Genomic DNA, 25,150 nt, shown 5'->3' with positions numbered 1-25,150 from the left:
AGACAAAATAAGAGAAATCTATCGTTCGACAAGAACCATGGCTGACCAAACTGTATGTATGGTACATTTCTTTCATTGCAAAGGTGTAATACCTCGCATTGTGAAGTTATAGAGTTGTAATTGTAATTGACGCCACATGCACGGTACCTTTGAATTCAAATGGCCGTAATGGCGTCCATATTGTAGTTCCACGGGCTGATACATGTAACACCAAGGCCATTAAGAAACGGCTTGGGGTTTTGTTATATCATACAGCATTGGTCTACAATTTTTTCCTTTACAAAACCCAAGGTGGTGTGTTAATTTATAAACTACACTTACCTTTTTTACGGGTTTTACACCTTAGCGCGTAACACGCCCCTTTGGTGTTATAATTATACTACGACATTGGCTATTAGTATCGCGTTACAAATCGCATTCTACATTACGCCTTTGCTTCTAGTTTCACAATTTATGCACGTATCTTTCCAATCTTTATATCGCACTGATACACGTTAATACCCTTCCCGCCCATCTCAGAAATTACGGTCGTGTTTACAAAGACCTTCAAACTGTGTACGGGTTGTTCTAAGACAGGCACGAGCGCTGCCTGATATGTCTGGCGGAGGACATTGCCTTTACCCCCCAAAAGAGACAAGTTGACTTGTTCCACTTTAAAGAGGTCTATTAAAGGCGGGGGTAGATATCAGATCTACTAAGACATCCCCCCCTCCCCATCTAAAAAGGGTAAAAAAGCTGCCGAGATTGTCTCCCCCGCTCCCTCTCCAGGGACCGGGGGAGAAGGCTCGAGGGTCCCCGTAGTAAGCACTGCACCCTCTCCTGCACTGTCTTTGGCAGACTGTTCTGCGTTACTTAAGTCGATGATGGAGGAGGTGAAGTCTCGGCTCCGGCAGGAGCTACAGGCTGAGCCTTCCCCGTTGTCGGCGCCGGACGCGGCTTCGAGATCTGTGTTATGCCCGGCGTCGGCCGAGGCAGGCCACTTGATCTCGGGGACGATCCGAGACCGGGCTTCGGCTCCGGCTCGAGGTCGCTCCCCAGCGGAGGGGTGGCGGGCGCCGGCCCGTGCACTACCGACGCACAATTTTCCCTAGCGGAGCCAGACGGCTCTTCCGAGGCCGAGGCTTTCACTAGTGGATTCGTAGCCCGGAGCCAGGGGGGTTCCCTTTGTCTCGGGGACGATCCGAGACCGAGCTTCGGCTCCGGCTCCGGCTCCGGCTCGAGGTCGCTCCCAAGCGTAGTGGTGGCGGGCGCCGGCCCGTGCACCACCGACGCACAATTTTCCCTAGCGGAGCCAGACGCCTCTTCCGAGGCCGAGGCTTCCACTAGTGGATACCTAGCCCGTGGCCAGGTTGGTTCCCTTTGTCTCGGGGACGATCCGAGACCGAGCTTCGGCTCTGGCTTGCGGTCGCTCCCCAGCGTAGTGGTGGCGGGCGCCGGCCCGTGCACTACCGACGCACAATTTTCCCTAGCGGAGCCAGACGCCTCTTCCGAGGCCGAGGCTTCCACTAGTGGATACCTAGCCCGGTGCCAGGTGGGTTCCCTTGAACCTCCGGCACCTCGGCACCGGGACTGGGCCTCGGGCCGGGTGCAGAGGCACGTGCGGGACAGGATTGTCCAGGTACTGCCTCAGGTGGCTGCGCCCATGCCAGAGTCGGAGACACCCAACTTGACTAAGGTCAAGCAGGGCGGTTGCCCCCCTTTTGCGGTGCGGAGTTGAAGGCTGCTTACATATGCTTCGAGGAGCAATATCATAATGCATGCCAACAGCTCCGTGTGTCCGTACACTCCGCGTATCTGTCGGCTGTACAGAGGGAGTTAGCGGGAGAGGGGCCGGTCGACTCTTCGGAGTTGGCCGCGCAACTAACGTAGCTGTGCCTCGCAGATGATGTGCGCTGTTATGGGCATGCGCAGGCGGTGGATGTCGGTATCTAAATACTCGACTTACACACGCCAAGACCTACTTGCTTTGCCGTATAACAGGGTGCCACCCTCTTCCCTGGGGCTCAGCAGGTGGTCCGAGAGGCCGCTCAATTGTATACTTCCATCAAAGACTCATAAGGCCATGTTGGAGGTACCAAGCGTTAAAACCGCGTAAGAGGGCCTCTCCAATTGTTCCCTCCTACGCTAACGCACGGGTCAGACATCCACACCTGCTTGGAAGCCGCCGCTTCCTTCAGGTATAAGGGCGCTGGGAGGAGCAAGAGAGGCATGGGCCGGGGCAAGGCAGCTGGTCGAGACCAACAGCTTATTCGCGGGGCTGGGAACGATGGGTTCCCATTAGCGCCCGAAGAGCCCCGGGTGAACCCACAGTCGCAAGTTATCGAACTGCCGACAGCCGGGGTCCACTGCCTCCAGCCGGATGTCCCCGTAGGCGGCCGACTGGCTCTATTCCTGAAGGAATCAGAGACAGTTACATCACAATCCCCGGACCCCGTCCATTTTAAGGGATGGCCATTTGCCTCGGTGGAAACATCATCCGCCCCTCCCCTTCTCCGGGATAAAGCACACTCCGGTGCCAGCTACCCGAGAGAAGGCGGAATTCCTCCGGGGCGACAGTGGATTTGGTCTGGCGGGGTGCTTGAGAATGAGTCCCATTCAACAAGCACTCTGTCGACTTTGGGCGAACTCGGAAGATCTCGAGACTGTGCTCGAGACTCCGTAGTGGCTCATTACACACCTCCAGTGGTGGACCGAGGTCGGGAATCTGTCCCGGGGGCTCCCCCTCGACACTCCCGTTCCGTCTCTCACAGTTCAAACAGACGCGTCACTCTCCGGCTGGGGAGGCGTTCTGAATGATCACACTGCCTCGGGACTATGGTCCCAGCAGGAGATCAAACTGCATATCAATGTGCTAGAACTGAGAGCGGTCAGGTTGGTGTTCCAACGCTTCCCGGGTCTGCTTCGTTGCTAAGTGGTTCGTCTAGAGATGGACAACCAAACAGCGATGACTTACATCCGGAAGCAGGTGGGAACGGCATCTCTGTCGCTTCGACGAAAGACGTGGCAGTTCCTACTATAGTGCGACTCTCACGATATCAGGGTGCTACCTGTTTATCTCCCGGGGGTGGACAACGTCCGAACGGACGCTCTGTCTCGCCGGATCCTCGCTCCTCACGAGTGGAGGCTCGACCCGGGGATATTCGGGATTTTCTCCCTGTTATACAGGCCGTTACAGGTGGATCTGTTTGCGTCTGGGATGAATCACCAGACACCAACGTTCTGCTCCCGAGTCCACGACCCGAGGTCGGTGGCACCGGACGCCTTCCAGCTAGAATGGACGGACAGAATTCTGTGGTCATTCCCCCCAGTACCTCTGATTTCCAAGGTCCTGTCTCAGCTATAAGCACTCAGCCTGCGCGACTAATTGTGCTCCTGGCACCTCTTTAGTCGGCAAAGTGGGTTTCAAGTAATACTCAGGTTTCTGGCTCAGCCTCCTGTTATATTACCTTTTTGACCGGACCTCCTATCCCAGAACGGGGCCCTCCACCCGAATCCCAGGATTCAATGGGTGGCTTGGCCACTGTCAGGAATCGCCTCCAGAAGAGCGGTATTCCTGCACGAGTTGCAGACACAATACTGGCTTCGCGGAGGGATTCGACAAACGTTCAGTACGATAGATAGGCCTGCTATGCGCCCTGGTCTGTCGATAGAGGGATTGCAGATCTTTTTTTCTGCAGATCTCGTATCCGTGCTTGAGTTTCTCCAGTCGCGACTAGATGACGGCCTGGCCGCATCAACAGTCCGGGGGTACTCTACAGCTATCGCAGCTTTTCACGTCACTGTCGACGGGGCACTTCTGGGTGCACACCCATTAGTGCAACGCTTTTTAGCAGGTGTGGACAGGATCCGACCGCCAGTCCGGCGGATCAGTCCCCCTTGGGACTTGTCAATCATTCTCGATTGGCTGTCCGGTCCTTCCTTTCGGGATCTGTCGTCTCTCTCTCTTCAGCTGTTGAGCTGGGAGACGGCGTTCCTTGTGGTGGTAACGTCCGGCAGACGGGTTGGCGACATTCGTGTTATGTCAGCCGATCCCGAAATAACTGTCTTCCATGCGGTCGATAAATATCACCGGGACAGAGTCAGTTTTCGACTACCGGACTCTTACCATCAAAGGGTCGCACACGCTTCCACGTGAACAGCTCCTATTGAGCTACCTGCTCTTTCACAGCCTTCCTCGTCGGGGACCACTGCAAGACATGCTCATGTCTTGGATGTCCGCACGACTCTCAAGGCCTATATCAGCAGAAATATTGGTGTCCGTAAGGATAACCAACTATTTTGCTGTTACGGCGGTAGGAAGGTTGGCTCACCTGCGAGTAAACAATCTATCTCGAGGTGGATAGTTTCAACCATTTCTACAGCGTATACGCTTACAGGCAGGGACCCCCCTACCAGGTTGAAGGCTCATTAGGTTAGAGCAGTGGCTGCGTCAAAAGCGTACGCCGCGGCTCTGCACATTGAGCAGATCTGCTCCGCGGCTATTTGGAGCCAGCCGAGCACGATTCATCAAACCTTACCAACTCGACAAACACTCAAGCGAGCGTACTCGGTTTGGTCAGTCAGTTCTCCGAACGGGGCAAAGTTCTAATCTCTAGCCGATTGAGCATTCGAGATTTTAGACAGTCCTCCGGTTATACTGCTCAGTAATGGTCCGGATTTTATCTTCTGCGGTCGATAAATATCAGTCCTTACTACTCGATAATACTCGTATTTTGCGCACGCGCTCCTTCGATCCACGGGTACCCTCTGGCCTAGCTCAGCGCTGGTTATGGTCTCTCGTGATCTACGCCCCTATATCACTTGTTCAAAAAAAGTGTTGGGGTGGGAGGTGTTTCGAGTTCTCAACTTATGACAAGCCGCAAAAACAGGCAATGGTCGACCACGACCTGTCTCTAGCCCCCGCCTTTCGACGGTGGTGCCTCACGATAAGGTTGGTTCCATTTATTGAACTCAGTATTTTATTTTGTTGAATAATCAAATACGATGTATTTATTTACGCCTGTTGCTGACGGATGCCACTTCCTAGATTATCTTTGGGAGACTGTCCTGATGCAATTAGTGCCCCAAGGAGGATTTAATCAGAAAGAGAATTTTACAAACCTGTAGAGGTTATGAATTCTCTGATGAAATCCTCCTTGGGGCACGGCCACCCACCTCCCCACATTCCGTCAGCAGTTGACATATGGAAAGTGATTTGGGTGAGAGTTGCTCCCCCTGGCGTGAGGCGCCGTTTGTGGTGAGGCCCCGTAAGGGTGGTCGTATATCATACAAAAACGAAGTTTTTTGTGTGGTAACATTTTTTATTAAGGAAAATGGTTACAACTATGTCATGTAGATTTTCTTGAGCAAGGAAAATGCAATTAGTGCCTCAAGGAGGATTTCATCAGAGAATTCATAACCTCTACAGGTTTGTAAAAATTTCGTGGAATTCAGGTCACATATGGGAACCCGTGATCTATCGGTGCGTTTGTGAAAACCCGTTGTGGGTTTATTGCGGAACTCTGTAACTCTCTGAGAAAAAGATTTCCGGATGACTCGCTTGATATCGTTACTTGTCTGGACAAAGTGCTCAACCCAAGCCGATTTCCCCAAACGCAAGAGGAACTGACAGCTCACGGAAGGGAATCCCTCAAGAAATTACTGGACAAATTCTGCCTCCCGATTGGTCCAGCTGAAAATGACGTCATCAATCGCATCCGGGCGCTGCAGGATTTCACACCTTTCAAGATGGCGGTCAACAACATAGGAGCCGACTCGTTCGAACAAAGTTGCAAGACAGTGATTTCTGAACTTTCAGATATTTATCCCGACTTTTCCACTCTGTGCTCGATAGCACTTGCTATCCCAGTTAGCAGCGTTGATGCTGAACGTGGATTCAGTTTGCAAAACAGGATACACTCGGCCAATCGCAAGCGTCTTTCCCAACAACGGATAAACAACCTGATGCTGTTGAATCTACACGCAGACGTCAACAAAACTGTCAAACAAGCTACGAAGATCTTTCGTAGAAAGAAACGCAAACTTTAATAAAAAAGTCAGTATGTTTTATGTTGTATTTTATTGAATTTATTAATGACTGACAAAAATCACAAATGACCGGTATTTTGGTACATTGCCGGCTCATCTGTCCCGCAGATAAAAATATGACCGGAAACACTGAGTCTGTTTTCAGTCGTACAAATGGGTATCTCATACGTCTAGTCGCACGTTAAAAGGAAGCCAGAAGCTGGAATGTAAACAATAAACTTGTTTCCCTATGACATGTCACAAATCTCTCAGTGCGCCTCTGAGCTGGTCGCTCGAGAAGGACTTTCGCGATAGACTGCTAGTTTGTATTCTACTAGTACTTATTGTGTGTCTACAGTTGTTGTTCTAATACAGTAATAATAATATGTCTTACCTGTAGATCCTTGGTAATCCATTGTTTGTGTTCAACACGTGTTTCACTGTTTGACTTGATTATACATGTGGCAACATGTCAGGTTTTTCTGCCTCGTGTCAAAGTATACTGTCTAAAGTAGATCCTCACAACTATTGTCCTTCCTGCATAATTAAGGACGGATTTTCAACTTGTTCGTGGGATAAACGTTGTAAAGAATGTGATCACTTTAATAAACTTTAATTGGTATCTTCAGGCGTTGGCGAAGCGGGCTACTGACCAGCGCTACAAGCAGAGTAGGTCATCGGGACTCTGCAGCCTCTACATCTGGCCCTGGGGGTGGCGCGTCGGCCACACCCAAGAAATCAGTTGATAACGACCCGCCCTAGCCAACTTATGTTTTCGACAAGACACGTGACTGTTCGCCTGCTAATGATACTACCCGCACGACTGATCTTCGTCAATCGGTTGATCGGGAGCGTCACTCAGCCACCCCCGTTACGACGGGACCGGCTCGTGACGAGGACCATGTGGGGACTATGGTCCCCAGTCGGTCCGTCTCTTGTCCTACCAACGACGATAGGTCGACAGTGAACACGGATCCCACTCTACAAGTCGTTCCCGCCCAGGAACGACAGGTCGAGTGCCTTGTCGAGAGACGGTATATGACACGAGGATGTTCGTTGCCTTCGAGGTCGTCGGGAGTTCGATTCGGACGATAACTACGATGGGGATCGTAGTCCTTCTACAGTTAGAGATCGTAGCCCTCGTCCCCAAGGGGAGGTGCGACGCTCTCGAAGGGAGTTTCGGGGACATCAGCGTCGTAGAGATAATGATCGATCGTCCCCCTCGTCTCACTTTCATATCGACCCGGCTTTGATAGGCCAGATCATGTCGGCAGTACTCGCCTTGACGGCGTCGACCGAAAAGGGTTCAACTCCGTCGACTACGTCGGAGGTCCATGGACCATCGCCCTGTCAGCCAGTTCCTTTATCTACGCCTACACAATCAACGTCGACAATGGATTCTGACGACATTGTCGTAGAGATAATGACCGATCGTCACCCTCGTCTCACTTTCATATCGACCCGGCTTTGATAGGCCAGATCATGGCGGCGGTACTCGCCTTGACGGCGTCGACCAAGAAGGATTCGACTACGTCGGAGGTCCATGGACCATCTACCAGTACACCAGTACCTTCATCTACGTCTACACAATCGACATCGACGATGGATTGTGACGACAGCCTGGCTATGGCTTGGCTATCTCACTTTTTTTACCTGAGTTATCAAAAGATGATGACAAACCGACATGTGCTGGCTTTAAGGTCGGAGATACGCCACAGTATCTTCAGTATTCTCCTCCCGATATCTTCAGAGCCTTGGCTCACGATATGAACCAGAACTTGCCTCTGCTCTGCCGGGGCAGAGTTTCAGCAAACCACCTGTTCGATCGCGTTACCTGATCTATGGCATGCCGTTTTCGTCACCCATGAGTAGGGACTTGGATTGGGGGCTACTCTTTAAGAAACCAGCGACCTCCCAGATTCTTGTAGTAGACAGGCATTGGGGATCCATGGACACTGCTGTTCGTCACCAGCTATAACCGCTTGCTATGCTGTCGACAACGAGCCAGCGGGGGAGGTAGTGAGGTCCGTTCCCCAGCCGTCACCGTCGTCGCTGTCTACTACCTTTCAGACGAGCTACCGGTAGGGGGAAGACTTCATCACACGGATCAAGAAGAGGGTCCTACGGGCGACAGACTCACTAAAATACCGGAATTGCAGAAAATTCTACGTGCCTTCATGGTTGAAGATGAGTCACATTAATTCCGACTGCCGGCCTGGGACCTCGATGTCGTTCTGCGCTACCTGTCTAGTTAGACTTACGAGCCTTTCAGAAAAGCCTAGTTCGTGCGCTTCGTATTTCCCTGCAGCGATCTGAACAGCGACGACAACATTTTCGACGGCTGTTCATACCGCTCTCAACCAATGCAAAGAAAGAGATTACACGTAATACTCTCTCCTTTTGGTTGAGAGCAGTCATTCTCAGAGCTTACGAGGCGCAAGGACTCGCACCTCCCACCTCCTCTCATCTGCATGAAGTTCGAGCCATAGCTTCAACATGAGCACACAGTTTGGTCCACTCGTAGTGGCACAACCGATCTCCCAGAAAAGACAGTGAATTTGTGCTTTATTCACTTTGGACTTTTTGCTCGACACTTCGTGCCAGATAACAGGTTACAATTAAAACTGTTGGTGAATGTACGCATTCTTATGGTTTTTGTTGCATGCAGTACTTCGGCTGTTTTATTATGGTTATTCGGTGTATGCATTGTCTTCCCATACTTGATAGTACTGATCGTATTTTTTAGTTACCTTGTATACTGCGAGTTGCACTGTAACTAAATTATATGCCGACCACTTCGATCGCAATTCAACTGTCGTGTGCAGTTGTCCTGTCGCATCGATAGTTACTTGTGGATCGAAGAGCATTAAACATGCTGTTTTAGTTACCTTGTTTACTGCGAGTTGCTCTGTAACTAAACTATACGTCGACCACACTTCGATCGCAGTTCAACTGACGCGTGCAGTTGTCCTGTCGCATCGATAATTAGTTGTGTGTCGAAGAGCATTAACCATGCTGTGCGTTCGTGATAAACAATTTGTCTCGTCCGTGCATCTGGTCGAATGTTCTATTGTCACAACAGGGGTGAGGAACTCGGTACATTCGACGTGAACAAGGTCACTTCCTGATTACTTTCGCGACCCTCCTTCTAGTGTTCTGTCGAATTCTACCCATTTGTACGACTGAAAACAGACTAAAACATGGGTTTTTCAGATTAAAAACGATGTTTTATTGGTCTGTTTTCAGTCGTACGTTCCCACCCAGCCATCCCCACAGGGAAGTGATCCAGTCCAGTCCTGCTTGATGGCTTATTCTTCGAGATTTTTGACATGTCATAGGGAGGTGCGTGCGCAACCGGACGGAAACAAGTTTATTGTTTACATTCCAGCTTCTGGCTTCCTTTTAACGTACGACAAGAGGTATGAGATACCCATTTGTACGACTGAAAAGAGACCAATAAAACATCGTTTTTAATCTGAAAAACCCATATTTCTTTTTCAGACCACACCATTTTGATGACTTGATTTACTCTCATTAATTTTAAACATTGCCCCCCAAATGATAAGTCTCTCAGGACCAATCGCCTATACATATATTTCCAACTTATTACTTATCATAAACATATAGGTCCAAGGGAGGCAACTCTGATCATGTAACATGGAGCACAAATAGGCCCAGGTCACGGCTGTGTGTTAAATAGTGATGTCAGCATCAAATGGTATGATTTATTATGCCTGATGTGCTTGATATTCTACTTGGTGAGGAATTTGCTTACATATCTTTTAGTCAGAAAAGTATGTTTTGAAATGAGTGAAACTATTGTCACTTATAAAAGTGTTAGAGATATTGTGAAGCCATGGTGATTTATGAACATTTATATTAATGACAAGATGCATTTTCCCTAACTATTTCCTCCTCTGGCTCAAGAAAAATAAGGGCCATAAAACAGATGAAATGTATGCTTGCATAAGTATGTTATGTGTATCTATTTTGTTTTCAGGTTGGGGGAGACAACAGAATGTTAAATGCTTTTTCAAGATTTACAAAGGTAAAATATTAAATATCAGATACAGCCTCAGCTATCATACACATAGCAATTCTTTGTAATTTCTTTCCAAAAGAATTTTACTGCACTTAATCAATAATGCCAGATCGATTATGTCAACCAACTTAAGTACATGGCGCACTTTCATGACTTCAGTCAACTAATTTTCACAATCACATTTGTATGGATGTATAAATGAATATCTATGCATGCTGATGATATATCCATGTAGAAGATTACTAGTTTGCTTGTCTTCTCTTCCCTCTGTGTATATTGATGGTATTGTGGGTTGTTGCAGCCTCCGGGGGGCATGAACCTGGAGGTGGCCGATGCCATGAGGAGCGCACCCACACGATACAAGGCCAACCAGGACGAGGACAGATATATGTCGGACAGTGAACTCTGCACTGCAGACCACATGAAGAAGAAGCAGTCAAGTGGCATGTCAGTTTCCCCATATAAGTCTAACAGTATTGGAAAAGGACCATCTGCTTTCACTTCCAGGAAACATGGATCTGCAGAAGAACTGTCTGACTGGATGTCAGCGTCGTCCCTAGTGTCAGTCCATAGTGAGAGAAATGGGCTGAATCAGTCTCCCAATGATGATGCCCCGATTTCCTTGAACTCAGATGGTGAGAGTATGTTGAAGGAGACAATCAGTCAGCGGGTGTATGAACACATGCCCCAGTCAGAGAATGATGAGGACAGGGACACAGGTTTAATGACACACAGATTAGATGACTTGCAGCCAGAGGCTTCCAGATTTTCCTCAGGTGGAAGCTCAGATAGAAATGCTAAAACATCTCAAGCAGCACTGGGATCTTCCTCACATACAAACAATGGGATGTTGACTGATGGTAGTAGAACTGAGAAAATATCTGGAGATGTTAAAATCAAAAGACCCAGAGATTATTTCCTGCAGTGGGAGGAGACACTTGATAGGCTGTCCCAGGGACCATCAAGCTCATCAGATCTCATTCAGTCTTCCAGATCCCAAAGTGACCTTGACCTAGAGAGTCTTAGTGGAAGGTCAAGATCAAGTTCCAGATCAAGATCAAGGTCACACGAATCAAGACAAATTTTACATGATAGTATTGCATACAAGTCTTCTTTGGATCGAGAAAGGGGGAGAAGGTCTGAGAATATGTTTCGAGGCAAATCTCACAGTCAGCCAGATTCAATGACAAAATACAAGGAGAGCAGGCAGGGTAGGGTGATACCCGATAGTGAGATGCCTGATAATCAATCGAAACTTACTGCCAGTGCTGAGAAAAGTGCATCTACCTCTGATGTCAACTTGGCAAGCATGAGTGGAACTAAAATTAGTGATCTTCAGTCTCACCCCATGTTTCCAAATCTGAAATCATTGCTGTGCAGTATAGACCCTCAGAGGTTGGATATATTAAATAAATCAGGTGACCCACCTGATGTTCTTACACTACTTGATAACATAAAGAAAGCACGTCTGGCAGTTGACAACACTATGCCAAAAGAAGACTTCCGAAGTAGAAGGGTCCAAGACAAGAAGGACCAGACCAAGGTGAAGGATGTCAATGACCCCAACAGAGAAGGGAGACCTGAATCTGCCATTTCTCAAAGACTTACTGATAAAGCAAAACATGCTGACACTTCTTCATCTGGCAGACATTTACAGGATCTATCTGTTTCTGCTTCCATTAGGAGAAACCCAGACTTACATAGGACAGAAACCGACAGAAAGAGGTCTCCATTACAGAGGTCACCAGAGAAACCTGCTGCTTCCAGCCCCCGACTAGGCTCACCAAACATTGCCTCGCCACACACTCTCCTGCAACATGAGCCAGGTCTGCACGATGAAGAACATTTGTATGACTCTGATGGCAGCTATGGTCACCTGCCTCGAAGGGAAGCTTGGGAGAGATCCAGGGGACGCAGTGAGCTGCCTGATGATGGAAGCAGGATAGATTCCTTAGCTCAGGCCAAATTTATTGAGGTGCTGTGTAAGGAGATAGAGGAATTGAAATACAAGATTGAAACAATGGAGGGCTCTGGAGAGGCAGGACGAGCTAGTCCAGTTGCCAGATCACCTTGTGGTGAGAGGAGGACGCCAACTTTCCAGATAACGGGGACAAAGATTGAACCTCTAAGTCAGTTCAGTGATATACATGAACAGAATGGTCATATGGTTTTTGAGTCATCTAGAAGTAGATCATTGAGTCCAATCTATACAAGACAAAGAAAGTCACCAGATTTACCCAGGAGGATTCCTCCAGCAGGTAGCAGGTATGAGAGAGAAGCAAGGAAGAACAGTCCTGACTACAGTAGAAGCAGATCATTAAGTCCTACACTAGAAAGACAGAGAGATATCGAAAATATGCTTAGAAATGAAATATCACCTGACAGATTCAATGGATCAAGTGACAGATACATGGAGAGGACAAGTGCAGTTCAAGACAGTTCATACAGAGTGAGTCCTCTACCCAGTAGATACACTAGCACTCTCGACTCCATGTACATGGATGATAGCTACCAAACTAGATATAGTGCAAGACCTTCTTCACCACCTCGAGGTCCTTCAAGAACAGGTAGCTTGTCTCCGATACGAGGTTTACAGAGAGGAAGCTTCGCCCTTCATGATCCAGTAGATAGTCATCTACCTGGAAACCATCTCCCTGTTGACACTGAGCATGATGATCAGACCAGGTCCATCAGTCTGGGTTACAGCAGTCCTGTGAGGAGTGTCACTCAGGAGATCTGGGGGAACAAGTTGAGTGTTGTGAAGGGCTTGGAACCTGAGAGACAAGACAGATGGAAGAATCTCATTGCCATGAGGGAGCTGTCAGATGAAGATGTCATTGAGTTGAAACAGGCACTTGCAAGTTGTATTGTGGAAAACGACATCCTACAGGCCAAGTTAAGGAATGCCAAAGCTGATGTGTCAGAAAAGCTTTTTAAGACAAATGATGTCCTTGATGATTGTCGTAGACATCTGGCAAAGTCACAAGCCGAGAATATGGAACTTCGTAGCAACCTTGAGCATGAGCGTCACAAGAATGAGGGGCTTGAGGCCAGAGCGAAAAGCATGGAAGAGAATGTGTTAAAGGCTCATGCTGAGTCTGATCAAATGAGGATAGAACTACAAGAGACAACTGCAGCACTCAACAATGCCCTCAGTGAACTAAGACCTCTAGAGGACCTGCAACAGGTCAACCAAAGTCTCAGGATGAATTTGTCTCAAGTAGAGAGCCAAAATGATTCTTTTAGACAGGTGAATACAAAAGATTTCCCATTTGGCAAAGTCAGATCTTAATTATATGCAGATTACATAGATTACAGAATATTTTATGTATTTTTTTATTCCTAAATGCAAAGAATGAGGCAGTGACTAAAACACTAATACTATAGCCCACATCAAGATATCATGTTCAGAAACACTGACACAGATGTTTAGAAGTTTGAAATGAAAAGGACTATAATGTCCTGGTTTTAAAGAGACACACCCACTGCTGCACAAGAAACATTTTTCTTTTGAAACCGTAATCAACAAATGGTGTCATAGAAATTTGAATACAAACTTGTTTGTTTATTATTAATTCAGCTTATTCAATATTCAAACCATTTTGAATATATGTATTATATATGTTTTTAGGACTTTGAGGAGATACAGTTCAACCAGGAAAAGGCTCAGAGCACAATCAAGGAGCTGCGAACATGCCTTGAGGAAGTGAGACAAGAAAGGTCAAAGTTGTTTGAAGAGATCAATGCTCTCCATGCCAGCAATCAGAAGTCCAAGGTAGCTGACATCATGAGTCACTACACAGAGAAGGGAGCCTGTGATGAGGTGGAGAGGGAAATAAGAAGACTGACAAGCAGTCAACCTTCATCCAGACCTTCAAGTGCAGGCCGCTCCCGGACGTCAAGTATGGGTCATTCATCACGGCCCAACATGAGTAATACTCACTCTAGAAGGTCCAGAATTGATGACTACATTTCCCCAAGTCGTGAAACCATGGACTCTTCATCCCGAGCCCATCGACGAACAAGTACATGGAATAATGAACTGGAATCCACTCCTGTGAAGCTCAACTCTTCCCTGAACATGTCAAGCACCCTTGATAGTAAAGACACAGGCTACAGCACAGAGGATATGATGAAGTCACCGGGTGTGCCATCATCATTCCGGGAGATCTACCCACACCGGAAAGTCCAGTATTACCGAGACAAGCAGAGAGAGTCCCTGATGTCCCCAATTCCCTTTGTGGACTACTCAGATCTGCAACAGTATCCAACCAAACTCAATTATTCTGATTATGATGCAGAGGACACATACAGGATTTCAAGGAATGGCTCTGGTGAAAATGGAAGTTTTAGAGAAAGTTTACTTCAAAGGCAGCATCAAGATAATCTTCACGGAGACAACTACACTGACGACTTGAATCGATATGAATCTAGTCAGAATTATAACACAGGGAGAGACATGATAGAGACAGTTGTTGAGTCATCATCCACCAGGTACCAGCAGCCAGGCACAGAAGTCTCAGACAGGCTCTCTCGGAGCATGCAGGAGACCTCTCGACGACCTCACCATGATCGGAAGGAGCCGTCAGACAGACTCAATGTGTCACTTAATTCAGTTTATGACATGCGTCAAAGGAATAGTGTGAGCCCAAATTCTAAGAAAGGGATCCTAAAAAATGGGAAGATAGAACATTTAAACCATTTACGAGAGAGAAGCTGTAGCCCTGTCCTCCAGAGATGTGGCCGGTCTCATTCACCACCAACTAAATTGTCACCTAGCAAGAATGCTGCCATAGAAACAAAGTCGGGTCATCGCAAACCAGTGTATGGAAGGTCATCCAGTGCTCGGCGCTTCACAGGGAAACTGACAGAGGAGCTCGATGGAGGGAGAGAGTCCAACCTGAAAGCAGGCTACTCTCGAGCTCAGTCCTGGTACCAACTACAGCTGTAAGTATTAAACTGTCTGTTAGCTGTCATACATCTGATCTGGACATTAATAGTTGGATGTGTTTCTAGCTTAATAGGCAGATTCCAGATGATTTGCAGTCATTATTACTACAGTTAGTAATGTCTTGTTAGATACCGTGGGTCATGCCTCAGGTATTTGGGGTAATTCTTGTCTGCATGTTAACATCCACTAAACTGATCAAGTGGTAAATGTAAAGGAATCTGTAGACTGCTCACGGCTTGAATGTGTTAAAAAAATTATTGCGCTTGTAAATAAGATCTAATACCTTGAGGTGGGTAATGAAAAACTAATAGGTTTGGAATGAGTATTAACCAGCTGATAAGGAAGTATGGCTTCGAATTAATCTGAAGTTGACAAGTTTGGGCTGGCTTCACTCACTGTTCTCTCAAGCTGGAACACCACTATCATGTATTACTTGAGGAAACAAATCCAGGTTGTCTGCATGGTTCACATTTTACACACACATCCTGCTGGTGTTACAAGACACTGCTGGTGTTACAAGACACTGCTGGTGTTACAAGACATTGCTGGTGGTATAAGGGACGGACTGGTACAAGACACTGCTGGTGGTATAAGGGACGGACTGGTACAAGACACTGCTGGTGGTATAAGGGATGGACTGGTACAAGACACTGCTGGTGGTATAATTGACGGACTGGTACAAAACATTGCTGGTGGTACAAGAAATTGCTGGTGGTATAAGGGACTGACTGGTACAAGACACTGCTGGTGGTACAAGACATTGCTGGTGGTACAAGATATTGCTGCCGGTACAAGACATTGCTGGTGGTATAAGGGACCGACTGGTACAAGACACTGCTGGTGGTACTAGACATTGCTGGTGGTATAAGGGACCGACTGGTACAAGACACTGCTGGTGGTACAATACACTGCTGGTGGTACAATACACTGCTGGTGGTACAAGACACTGCTGGTGGTATAAGGGAGGGATTGGCACAGGACACTGCTGGTGGTACAAGACACTGCTGGTGGTACAAGACACTGCTGGTGGTATAAGGGGGGGATTGGTACAGGACACTGCTGGTGGTACAAGACACTGCTGGTGGTGTAAGGGAGGGATTGGTACAGGACACTGCTGGTGGTATAAGGGACCGACTGGTACAGGACACTGCTGGTGGGAGGAGGGTGGGGGGTTCCCCAACTAGCTATGTGTTGGCTTTGTTTGCTTGTATAGTGCAGCCCAATGCAGTAGTGTATGCTGGAAAGGTTATTGACTAATATATAATTGAAAACAGAAAAGCAAAAGAATCTGGCAATGATGACAAAAACAACCGAATAGCTGAAATTACTGACAAATTGGGGTGAGTATTGTGTACTGGTGGTATGAGTATATGTGATCTGTTTGACCTGCTGGCTTCCTTCTTTCCTTATTTGCATAGATTAGCTAGTATTGTCTCTGTCCCTTCACTAGTTCCAGGAGCCTCCAGGCCTCCTGCAACCTATGCTTGTCGTAAGAGGTGACAATAATGGATTGGGTGGTCAGGCTTTGTGACTTGGCTCATTGCATGTCAATTTGCTCATAATACCAATCATTGATTTGTCTGGTCCAAACCCTATGACTCACAGCTTTTGATGATATAGCTGCCATACTGCATTATTCAACATTCACTGACTCGCTGTTATTGATAACACTTCAGGAAATTTGAATATCATTTTTTTGTTAAACAATAGGAGTGTGAAGAGGCATATAAGACCTGTGTATGTCACTGTCCAAGGTCAGGGTGATGGGGTAGCCTAGTGGCTCATTGTCCAAGTTCAATTTTGGATGCTTGTTCATCTGTATTTCCTCCTGTTCTGTGTGATGATCTGGGACCATGACACTGTGTGTTCTCTCCTCTTACAGACAAGTCCCCACTGTTTTCAAAATCTGTATTCATGTCTTTTTCATATTTTTTAGATGTGACTCTCTGGTTTCCCTTTATTATATATTTGCTATCTACTAATTATAATATTTTTTACTAAACAAGACCTAACTTGACTTTCAAAAGCCATGTCCTTTGATATGCTTGTATGTTTTACATTATCTGTGAGATAGGGAATATAATATGTCCACACCAGTCCTTAATTGTGAGAATGTTTGAAGAATAGAAATTTGTTTATATTTTTCTTTTTGTCATTTGGGACTTTCATTTTGAGAGGTTTATTTGGAAATAAACACCAAAGCAAAATTTTATATATTTTATTTGTCAACTTGTCATATTGTTCAAGATATGTCACATGAGACTTCAGTTTGAAAGTTATATTTTCTATTCTGCATAATGAAATGTTGGGACTCATATTAAGTAGTATTACCTTTTGTTTTGACTGCATCCGAGGTATGGTATATTGTGTGGCTGTGTCACTTCTCCCCCTGTCTGCACTGTCTGGCAACACCTGAACACAACAAACAGCCTAAGGGAAGCCACTTTATTTCATGAAATGCAGTCATTTTCATCGCACAAAACCCAATGTATATACAGCATCCTAGAAGTACATTGATGAGTGTCTGATACTGGTAGTGTTGGAGGTGTGATGCAGTCTGTGTGCTGACCGTGGTGACAAGCATGTACTCATGTTGATGTTGGCAGTAGATACAGTAATTTACAACACACTGTTTACATTAACATTCCATATTGATGAAATAATAGTTGGTCTCTTACCCATACTACTGAAGTTGGGATTATTGAATGAAGAAGTACCATTTGCACAGTACAAATATGTATGTAATTTGGACCCTAAAATATATTGCAATATATATGACAATACAGCGCTTCATATGGAGATATATTGCTATAAGATTTATGTGCCAATACCTGTGACTACCTGGCTATGTCTGTGACACTGTGATCCATGACTGTCATGCCTGCCTCTGTTGCAGCCTGGAGCCCACAGTGTTGAGTGATGCCCAGAGGCGCTATGCTGACCATCTCATCGAGAAGTATACAGGGCAGAGGGCGGACCTGATGGACACGTAAGCTGTGTGGTACTCAACAGGGGACATGTCATGTTATACCTAGAAGGTCAACAGGGGACATGTCATGTTATACCTAGGAGGTCAACAGGGAGACATATCCTGTTATACCTAGAAGGTCAACAGGGAGACATATCATGTTATACCTAGGAGGTCAACAGGGGACATGTCATGTTATACCTAGAAGGTCAACAGGGAGACATATCCTGTTATACCTAGGAGGTCAACAGGGGACATGTTATGTTATACCTAGAAGGTCAACAGGGAGACATATCCTGTTATACCTAAGAGGTCAACAGGGGACATGTCATGTTATACCTAGAAGGTCAACAGGGAGATATATCCTGTTATACCTAGGAGGTCAACAGGGGACATGTTATGTTATACCTAGAAGGTCAACAGGGAGACATATCCTGTTATACCTAGGAGGTCAACAGGGGACATGTTATGTTATACCTAGAAGGTCAACAGGGAGACATATCCTGTTATACCTAGGAGGTCAACAGGGGACATGTCATGTTATACCTAGAAGGTCAACAGGGAGACATATCCTGTTATACCTAGGAGGTCAACAGGGAACGTGTTATGTTATACCTAGAAGGTCAACAGGGAGACATATCCTGTTATACCTAGGAGGTCAACAGGGGACATGTTATGTTATACCAACGTCAACAGGGGGACATATCATGTTATACCTAGGAGGTCAGCAGGGGACATCATGTTATACCTAGGTGGTCAACAGGGGGACATGTCATGTTATACCTAGGCGGTCAACAGGGGGGCATGTCATGTTATAACAAGGTCAACAGGGAGACATATCATGTTATACCTAGAAAGTCAACAGAGGGACATGTCATGTTATACCTAGAAGGTCAACAGGGGGACATATCATGTTATACTTGGAAGGTCAACATGGGAACATATCATGTGATACCTAGGAGGTCAACAGGGGACATCATGTTATACCTAGGTGGTCAACAGGGGGACATGTCATGTTATACCTAGGCGGTCAGCAGGGGGGCATGTCATGTTATAACAAGGTCAACAGGGAGACATATCATGTTATACCTATTTGGTCAATAGGGGACATGTCATGTTATACCTAGAAAGTCAACAGAGGGACATGTCATGTTATACCTAGAAGGTCAACAGGGGGACATATCATGTGATACCAAGGTCAACAGGGGGACATATCATGTTATACTTGGAAGGTCAACAGGGGACATGTCATGTTATACCTAAGTGGTCAGCAGGGGACATATCGTGTTATACCTAGGAGGTCAACAGGGAACATATCATGTTATGCCTAGGAGGTCAACAGGGAGGCATGTCATGTTATACCTAGAAGGTCAACAGGGGGACATATCATGTTATACCTAGGAGGTCAACAGGACACATATCCTGTTATACCTAGGAGGTCAACAGGGGGGCATGTCATGTTATACCTAGAAGGTCAACAGGGGGATATATCATGTTATACTAAGGTCAACAGGGGGACATGTTATGTTATACCTAGGAGGTCAACATCTGGCAGTGCACCTCTACACTGATGAATAGAGGCTCTTTTTTAATTGAATAGTAATCACTCCATAAGACATTTTCATCAACTGTTTTCATGAATCTTTGAATTTATGTAACATTAATAAAGCTCTGTTTGAATACACTTGTTGAGTTTTGGCAATATGTACGAAAATTCAGATATGATATCTTTGCATGAGTTAGCTATATTGTTTCTGTTTGTTTTAGGTTTTGATACTTGGATATTGACTCCCTGGAGCTGGTGTAATACGACTGTGACTCTCTACATGACTGCAGAGAGAGACAAGAGATTTAGTAATGAAGCATCCATTAAAACATGGATTTTTGAGAGATATGTCCAATCACTGAAACTTCTTTGTAATTTAGACGAGAAATAATTCCACCAATGAAGTAACAGAGAGTCTACTGTATGGGAACAATATGTACTGTAGCACTATCAGGGAAGGACAGATTGTGAAGTCTGCTTCCTATGTACTTATAATCTTATATTTCTCTTGGTTTTCGTTCTTAAAGGAGTGACTTGACGTGATAATGTGACATATAACATAGGTGCATTTAGAAATTAATAGATTAGTTTAAAAATTCTTCATAAAACATTTGGGGATTCAAACTCTCAGGTTGGCTCTTGCTAATTATGAAAATAGTTAAAAACACTTTCTCTCCCAGGAAATGTTATTGTACAATTGTCTTTTTGTCCTCCAAAAGGTGAGAGAAGTCTGAAGAGACAATAGGTTTTGCATAATTTCTACAACTGACTTTCAATCAATAATTTGTGATAATTGGTTAATAGATAAAAGGTGCCTTTAGGAAATATTGTTGAAATACAGTACTTGAGTGTATTAGTCTGTGTTACAACTGTAGCAGTATCAAAGTATTATATACCTAGTGTGATACAGTATTAAGAATACTTGACTACAGTCCTGTAGGATTATTATTGTTGTAAATCTGGTTGTGTTATTTTATTTTATTATTTTCTCTGTGATATACAAGGAAGTGATTCCGTCCAATGATGATGCAGGTGTAAAGTTGTTGTGTTTGCTTTCTCAAAAAACTTTGTCAGGATACAGCTGTGATGGATTTCTTTGTATTTTGTCCAACATTTTTCATTCCATGCAGCATTTAAGGAAACAGTATTGAATAACATGTAACTCAATTCTGACTGGAATATTAATGGGTCAGCCATTTGCCATATTTTTTAACTTATCCTGCATTACTCCTTAATGCAACAGCTTCGTCTTTCTGTAAAAAAAACAGCAGCTTATGCTCAAAGGAGTAATGCAAGATAAGTATACAAATGTAAGAAATATTTAGATTTTACTCATTTTTTTCAAAAACTGTTTTTTCCATATTTGGTTATGAGCCAACTCCATCAGAACAACAGGCAGTTGTGGCCTTTCTTCACCTTCCCCACTCAGATTAGGACAGATGTTGAGGCCATACATTCTTGAAGCACCCTGAAATTCCTACAACATTTCTGCCTCTGATCAGGTAGTGGTGGAGAATATTACTATATACTGATCCTTTTAATTGCCATCCATTCCATGCATAAACAACAGTAAGATATTTTTGTTATTTCTGATATCATATGCTTTGGGTAGTTTTTTGCCATGTACACCTGTTTTACTGTGCCAGAAATGTTATTATGATGGAGATAATATGCTGAATTTATGATAACTTGATTTTAGAAAAAAAGTTATTAATTGTTATGTGATTGTACTGTATAATACCATCTATTTATTTGTATATAAGCATTGTGTGTTGACCTCTTATTATCTGTGATAATTGCTTAACAATGTACACAGATTTGGCATGGATTTAGCAATTTAAGTTTAAGCAGCTACATGGTTAGTTGTTAAGAAGAAACTTTAGCTACTTCAAATGATTGTCAACTAAGTTTATACAGTTCCTTGTGATAGGACTTGTGTGTATGTGAGAGGGTTAGGAAGGGGTGTGTCCTGGGGACAGTGTGACCAGTTTCATCCTAAAGGTTACACAGAGCTCTGCAAGTGTGGGTTTGTCCAGTGCTGATTAACAATCTGGATCTAAACTGCCTCGGGAGCAGTATGTATGATAACTAGTCTTAACAACAGTTCAGGGACTGGATGTTACAATGTGACCACTGGTGTTTAGTCCATACTTGATTATTTACCCTCATAGATTATATAGCTGTAATATTGTCTACTTTTGTGTAAAACTAGTTTACCTCTGACATCTGATATCAGTAGCTCTCCAATGGATAACTTTGGTCTTAGGTGACACTTCTAGCTTTCAGCTACATAACATGTTACAGGTGTCACCTGAAGCTCTCACCTGTGTAATGTGACCGGCAACACCTGTAGCTCTCAACTGTATAACATATGACAGGCAACACCTGTATCTCTAAGCTACATAACATGTGTCACATGTAGCAGTCACTTGTGTAATGTGACAGGTGACACCTGTAGCTCTCACCTGTCACATTCCACAGGTGAGACCTGTAGCTATCAGCTAGATAACATGGGACAAGTGACACCAGTAGCTCTCACCTGTGTAATGTGACAGGTGTCACCTGTAGCTGTCAGCTACATAACATGTGATAGGTGACATCTGTAGCTCTCACCTGTGTAATGTGACAGGTGTCACCTGTAGCTGTCAGCTACATAACATGTGACAGGTGATACCTGTAGCTCTTACCTGTGTAATGTGACAGGTGTCACCTGTAGCTGTCAGCAACATAACATGTGACAGGTGACAACTGTAGCTCTTACCTGTGGAATGTGACAGGTGTCACCTGTAGCTGTCAGCTACATAACATGTGACAGGTGAGACCTGTATACATACACACCACTGTATATCCAACAGTAGCAGTATATTGTTTATCTTATTGACTGGTGCTGTGGGGTGTTTAGCCACTAGAGTTATTAGATAGGAATGTTTTGATCTTTCACATACAGTATTTAAAGGCACTGTTACTCTTAGAAATTCACAATTAAGTGTGCCTAAGAGGTAAGGTTGTATATTCCTCTGATGTGTTGTTCTTAATAATTAAAATTATTTTCCTTTCATTAACTTCATTAATTCAGAAGTTGGGTTTAAGTTTGGTCTACAGCATCTTTATACTAGTGTGATGCCTACCTTGTCTATTCATGATAAGTGTGCACATATTATCACAACTTAACTCCAAGAAAGAATAATCCACATCTGCATCATGGCAAAAGACATTAAAAGGTGGTACTTGTTGTTTCCTAATATAAGTGGATACAAAGACTGGTGGGTGTAAAGTAGTCGGTGTCAGGGTGGGGTCATCATGTTAAACCGTGGCCCATTAGTATAACTACAAGTAGCCACATGCATGCACGTTGCTATATAAGAGATATACATGTAGTATTGAATACAACCTTAAACACAAGTTTACCTGTTTCTGTTGACTGAGGTTTGTCAGAAAAGAACCTCATACAAATTACCCTGTGTTGGTACAGTCTTACATATAAGAGCTCTCATGGGAATGCAGACTATATTGATTAATAATTTCGAAATATAGGTTTGGTCATGAAGTATAGTTTTACACTTAGAACTGATAGCTGATCGAAAGAATGTTTGTGTGGCCAAGTCACAGCTGAATGCCCTGATCTACCTGTCTGATGAACAAGTCACTAGTTTTCATTCTGAAAGTTTGTGATAAAACAACCTTGTCAGCTGAAGTTTCTTCACAGGTCTTTATGATAACTGAAAAAAAAATAGAGAGTTTACTTGTACAATAACAGTTGAAGAAATAGAATTGGACAAACATCACATAGCATATTTTGTAACGAGGTAGTGTTTTGTAGCAGACTTGCCTTATAATGTGTTGTTGTAGCAGACATGTTGTACAATGTGTTCTTGTAGCAGACATGTTGTACAAAGGGTTGTTGCAGCTAACCTGCTGCACAATGTGTTTTTGGCAGAAATGTCAATGAAATATTATGGAAAGATTCTTTGATTGTACTTTTTATTTTATGTAATTTGATAGATAAACTTCTGTGATATTGTATCAATGCATTGGATGAATAAAATGTACTTGATTATAAGTGTATTATCCGTGTTTCTTCCCACATGGATGTATTGCTCTTTCAATATCATCTGTCCATACCATACATCGGGTGAAGCAAATCTATGTCTTGTCTAACTAAGCAAAGTGAAAGATGGGATATGTTTTGTACGAATAAAACGAACTAAACTGCATACTTTAGGGTATTCCGACCTGTGCCTCTGCCACATGCCAACAAAGTGAATCCTTACAACATGGAAGCCATAAACAGAACAAACACACAGAAAGCATTGTAAAGAAACATTGTGTTTCATGGTCAAGGTCACTGTAGAAGTGGCCTCGTAACCCTTGAGGGATATCGGCATGTTTTGATCCTGACATATTTGGGTTTTTATGCTTATGTGTGACACATATTAATTTTGTTGAATCCCCTTTCCCAATTTGTCGTGCTTCTGTCCAGTAATAATCTTGATAATTAACTTTAATGAGTATAGAGCAGTCACTAAAGAATGTTGATGATTGGTTGCATGCTGTTTGGGAGGAAGCTGCTCCATCCCATGCCACAGATAAACATTGAGTGAAAGAGTTACACACTGGGATAGTGAGTTCCACCTTCCCGAGGAAAGGGAATAAAAGTCCAGTTTCCATTGACTGCAGGATTTGCAAAGCATGTGTACTGTCAACTGGGCATCGACAGATATTTTCAAAATCTTTTCATGTTTTTATTCAAGGTGCTCAAATGATTTGATGCACTTTTCAAGGTAAGACCCATTTTAAAGAGTTACACACTGGGATAGTGAGTTCCATGATTGCGCGTATCTATCAAAGAGAATGTAGTGTCCCGGGAACTTGGACGTGGTGATCTCCACCAGGGCAATACTCCAGTTCACACCAGTCACGTATCTCATCTGAACTAGAAATAACGGAAACCAGTGAGACTGCCTCATTTGTGTCATATGATAAAGATTCAGATCGCCAAAAGACTCTCAACAAGACTGTGTGACAAGAGGGATGACTTCAACTTTCCATTGGCAACTTTCCCCTTATGTTGAGCAAAATACCTGCAACACCGGGCCTTTGGTGTCTACAACTTCTGACGTACAATCCAGCATGCTCTTTCTACCAAGAACACCTGGTATCATCACTACTATTGGATAGTGATTCAGAAAAAAACATGCTCATGATAAAGTCGATATCGTACAATTGATTTTTGAGTGAGATTTCTTATGCATTTGGAAAGAGTTTGTCGCTTTTATTTACATATCCCAGAGCATATAAAACAATAACCCCTGTTCCTCCCCTCGCTCCCCTCTCAGCTCTATCAGCCAATACTCAGCCATTATCAGCTTTGAAATTAGGAGACTTAATACACGGGGGTTCCGTTTCAGAATTATATCTATTTAACCTTATACATAACTTTATTTACGGGACTTTATGTTAGTCTAGAAAATGTGAAAACGAGCTTCTAATAGTTTACCTTAATGACCAGATCTGGCCCATAGTGACTACCACCTGTCTTCAAATTGTTAATAAAGACATTTGTCCCCACTTTTTAATGGGGACCAAGATTTGGTTGCTGCTGTGGAGGGGTGGTTGACAAACATAGATTTGACCTAC

At 44.5% G+C, this 25,150-nt stretch overlaps 1 protein-coding gene across 1 annotated transcript in view; it reads left to right on the top strand.

The window, feature by feature from the left end:
• LOC139468126 (serine-rich adhesin for platelets-like) overlaps nucleotides 1-23,469 on the top strand; it is a 53,796-nt gene extending 30,327 nt beyond the window's left edge. The window contains exons 9-13 of the mRNA XM_071249884.1: nucleotides 10,007-10,054; nucleotides 10,350-13,298; nucleotides 13,680-14,995; nucleotides 17,896-17,988; nucleotides 19,735-23,469. Coding sequence (XP_071105985.1) covers nucleotides 10,007-10,054; nucleotides 10,350-13,298; nucleotides 13,680-14,995; nucleotides 17,896-17,988; nucleotides 19,735-19,741 — 4,413 coding nt within the window. The 3' untranslated portion in view covers nucleotides 19,742-23,469. The remainder of the gene's footprint in view (nucleotides 1-10,006; nucleotides 10,055-10,349; nucleotides 13,299-13,679; nucleotides 14,996-17,895; nucleotides 17,989-19,734) is intronic.
• Nucleotides 23,470-25,150: the final 1,681 nt, after the last annotated feature.

This window comes from Haliotis cracherodii, unplaced genomic scaffold (genome assembly GCF_022045235.1).
Source record: "Haliotis cracherodii isolate W230 unplaced genomic scaffold, xgHalCrac1.p SCAF_2, whole genome shotgun sequence".
NCBI classification, from domain to species: Eukaryota; Metazoa; Mollusca; class Gastropoda; order Lepetellida; family Haliotidae; genus Haliotis; species Haliotis cracherodii.
Note: the sequence above shows the minus strand (reverse complement) of the source record. Positions and strands in the feature narration are given on the sequence as shown.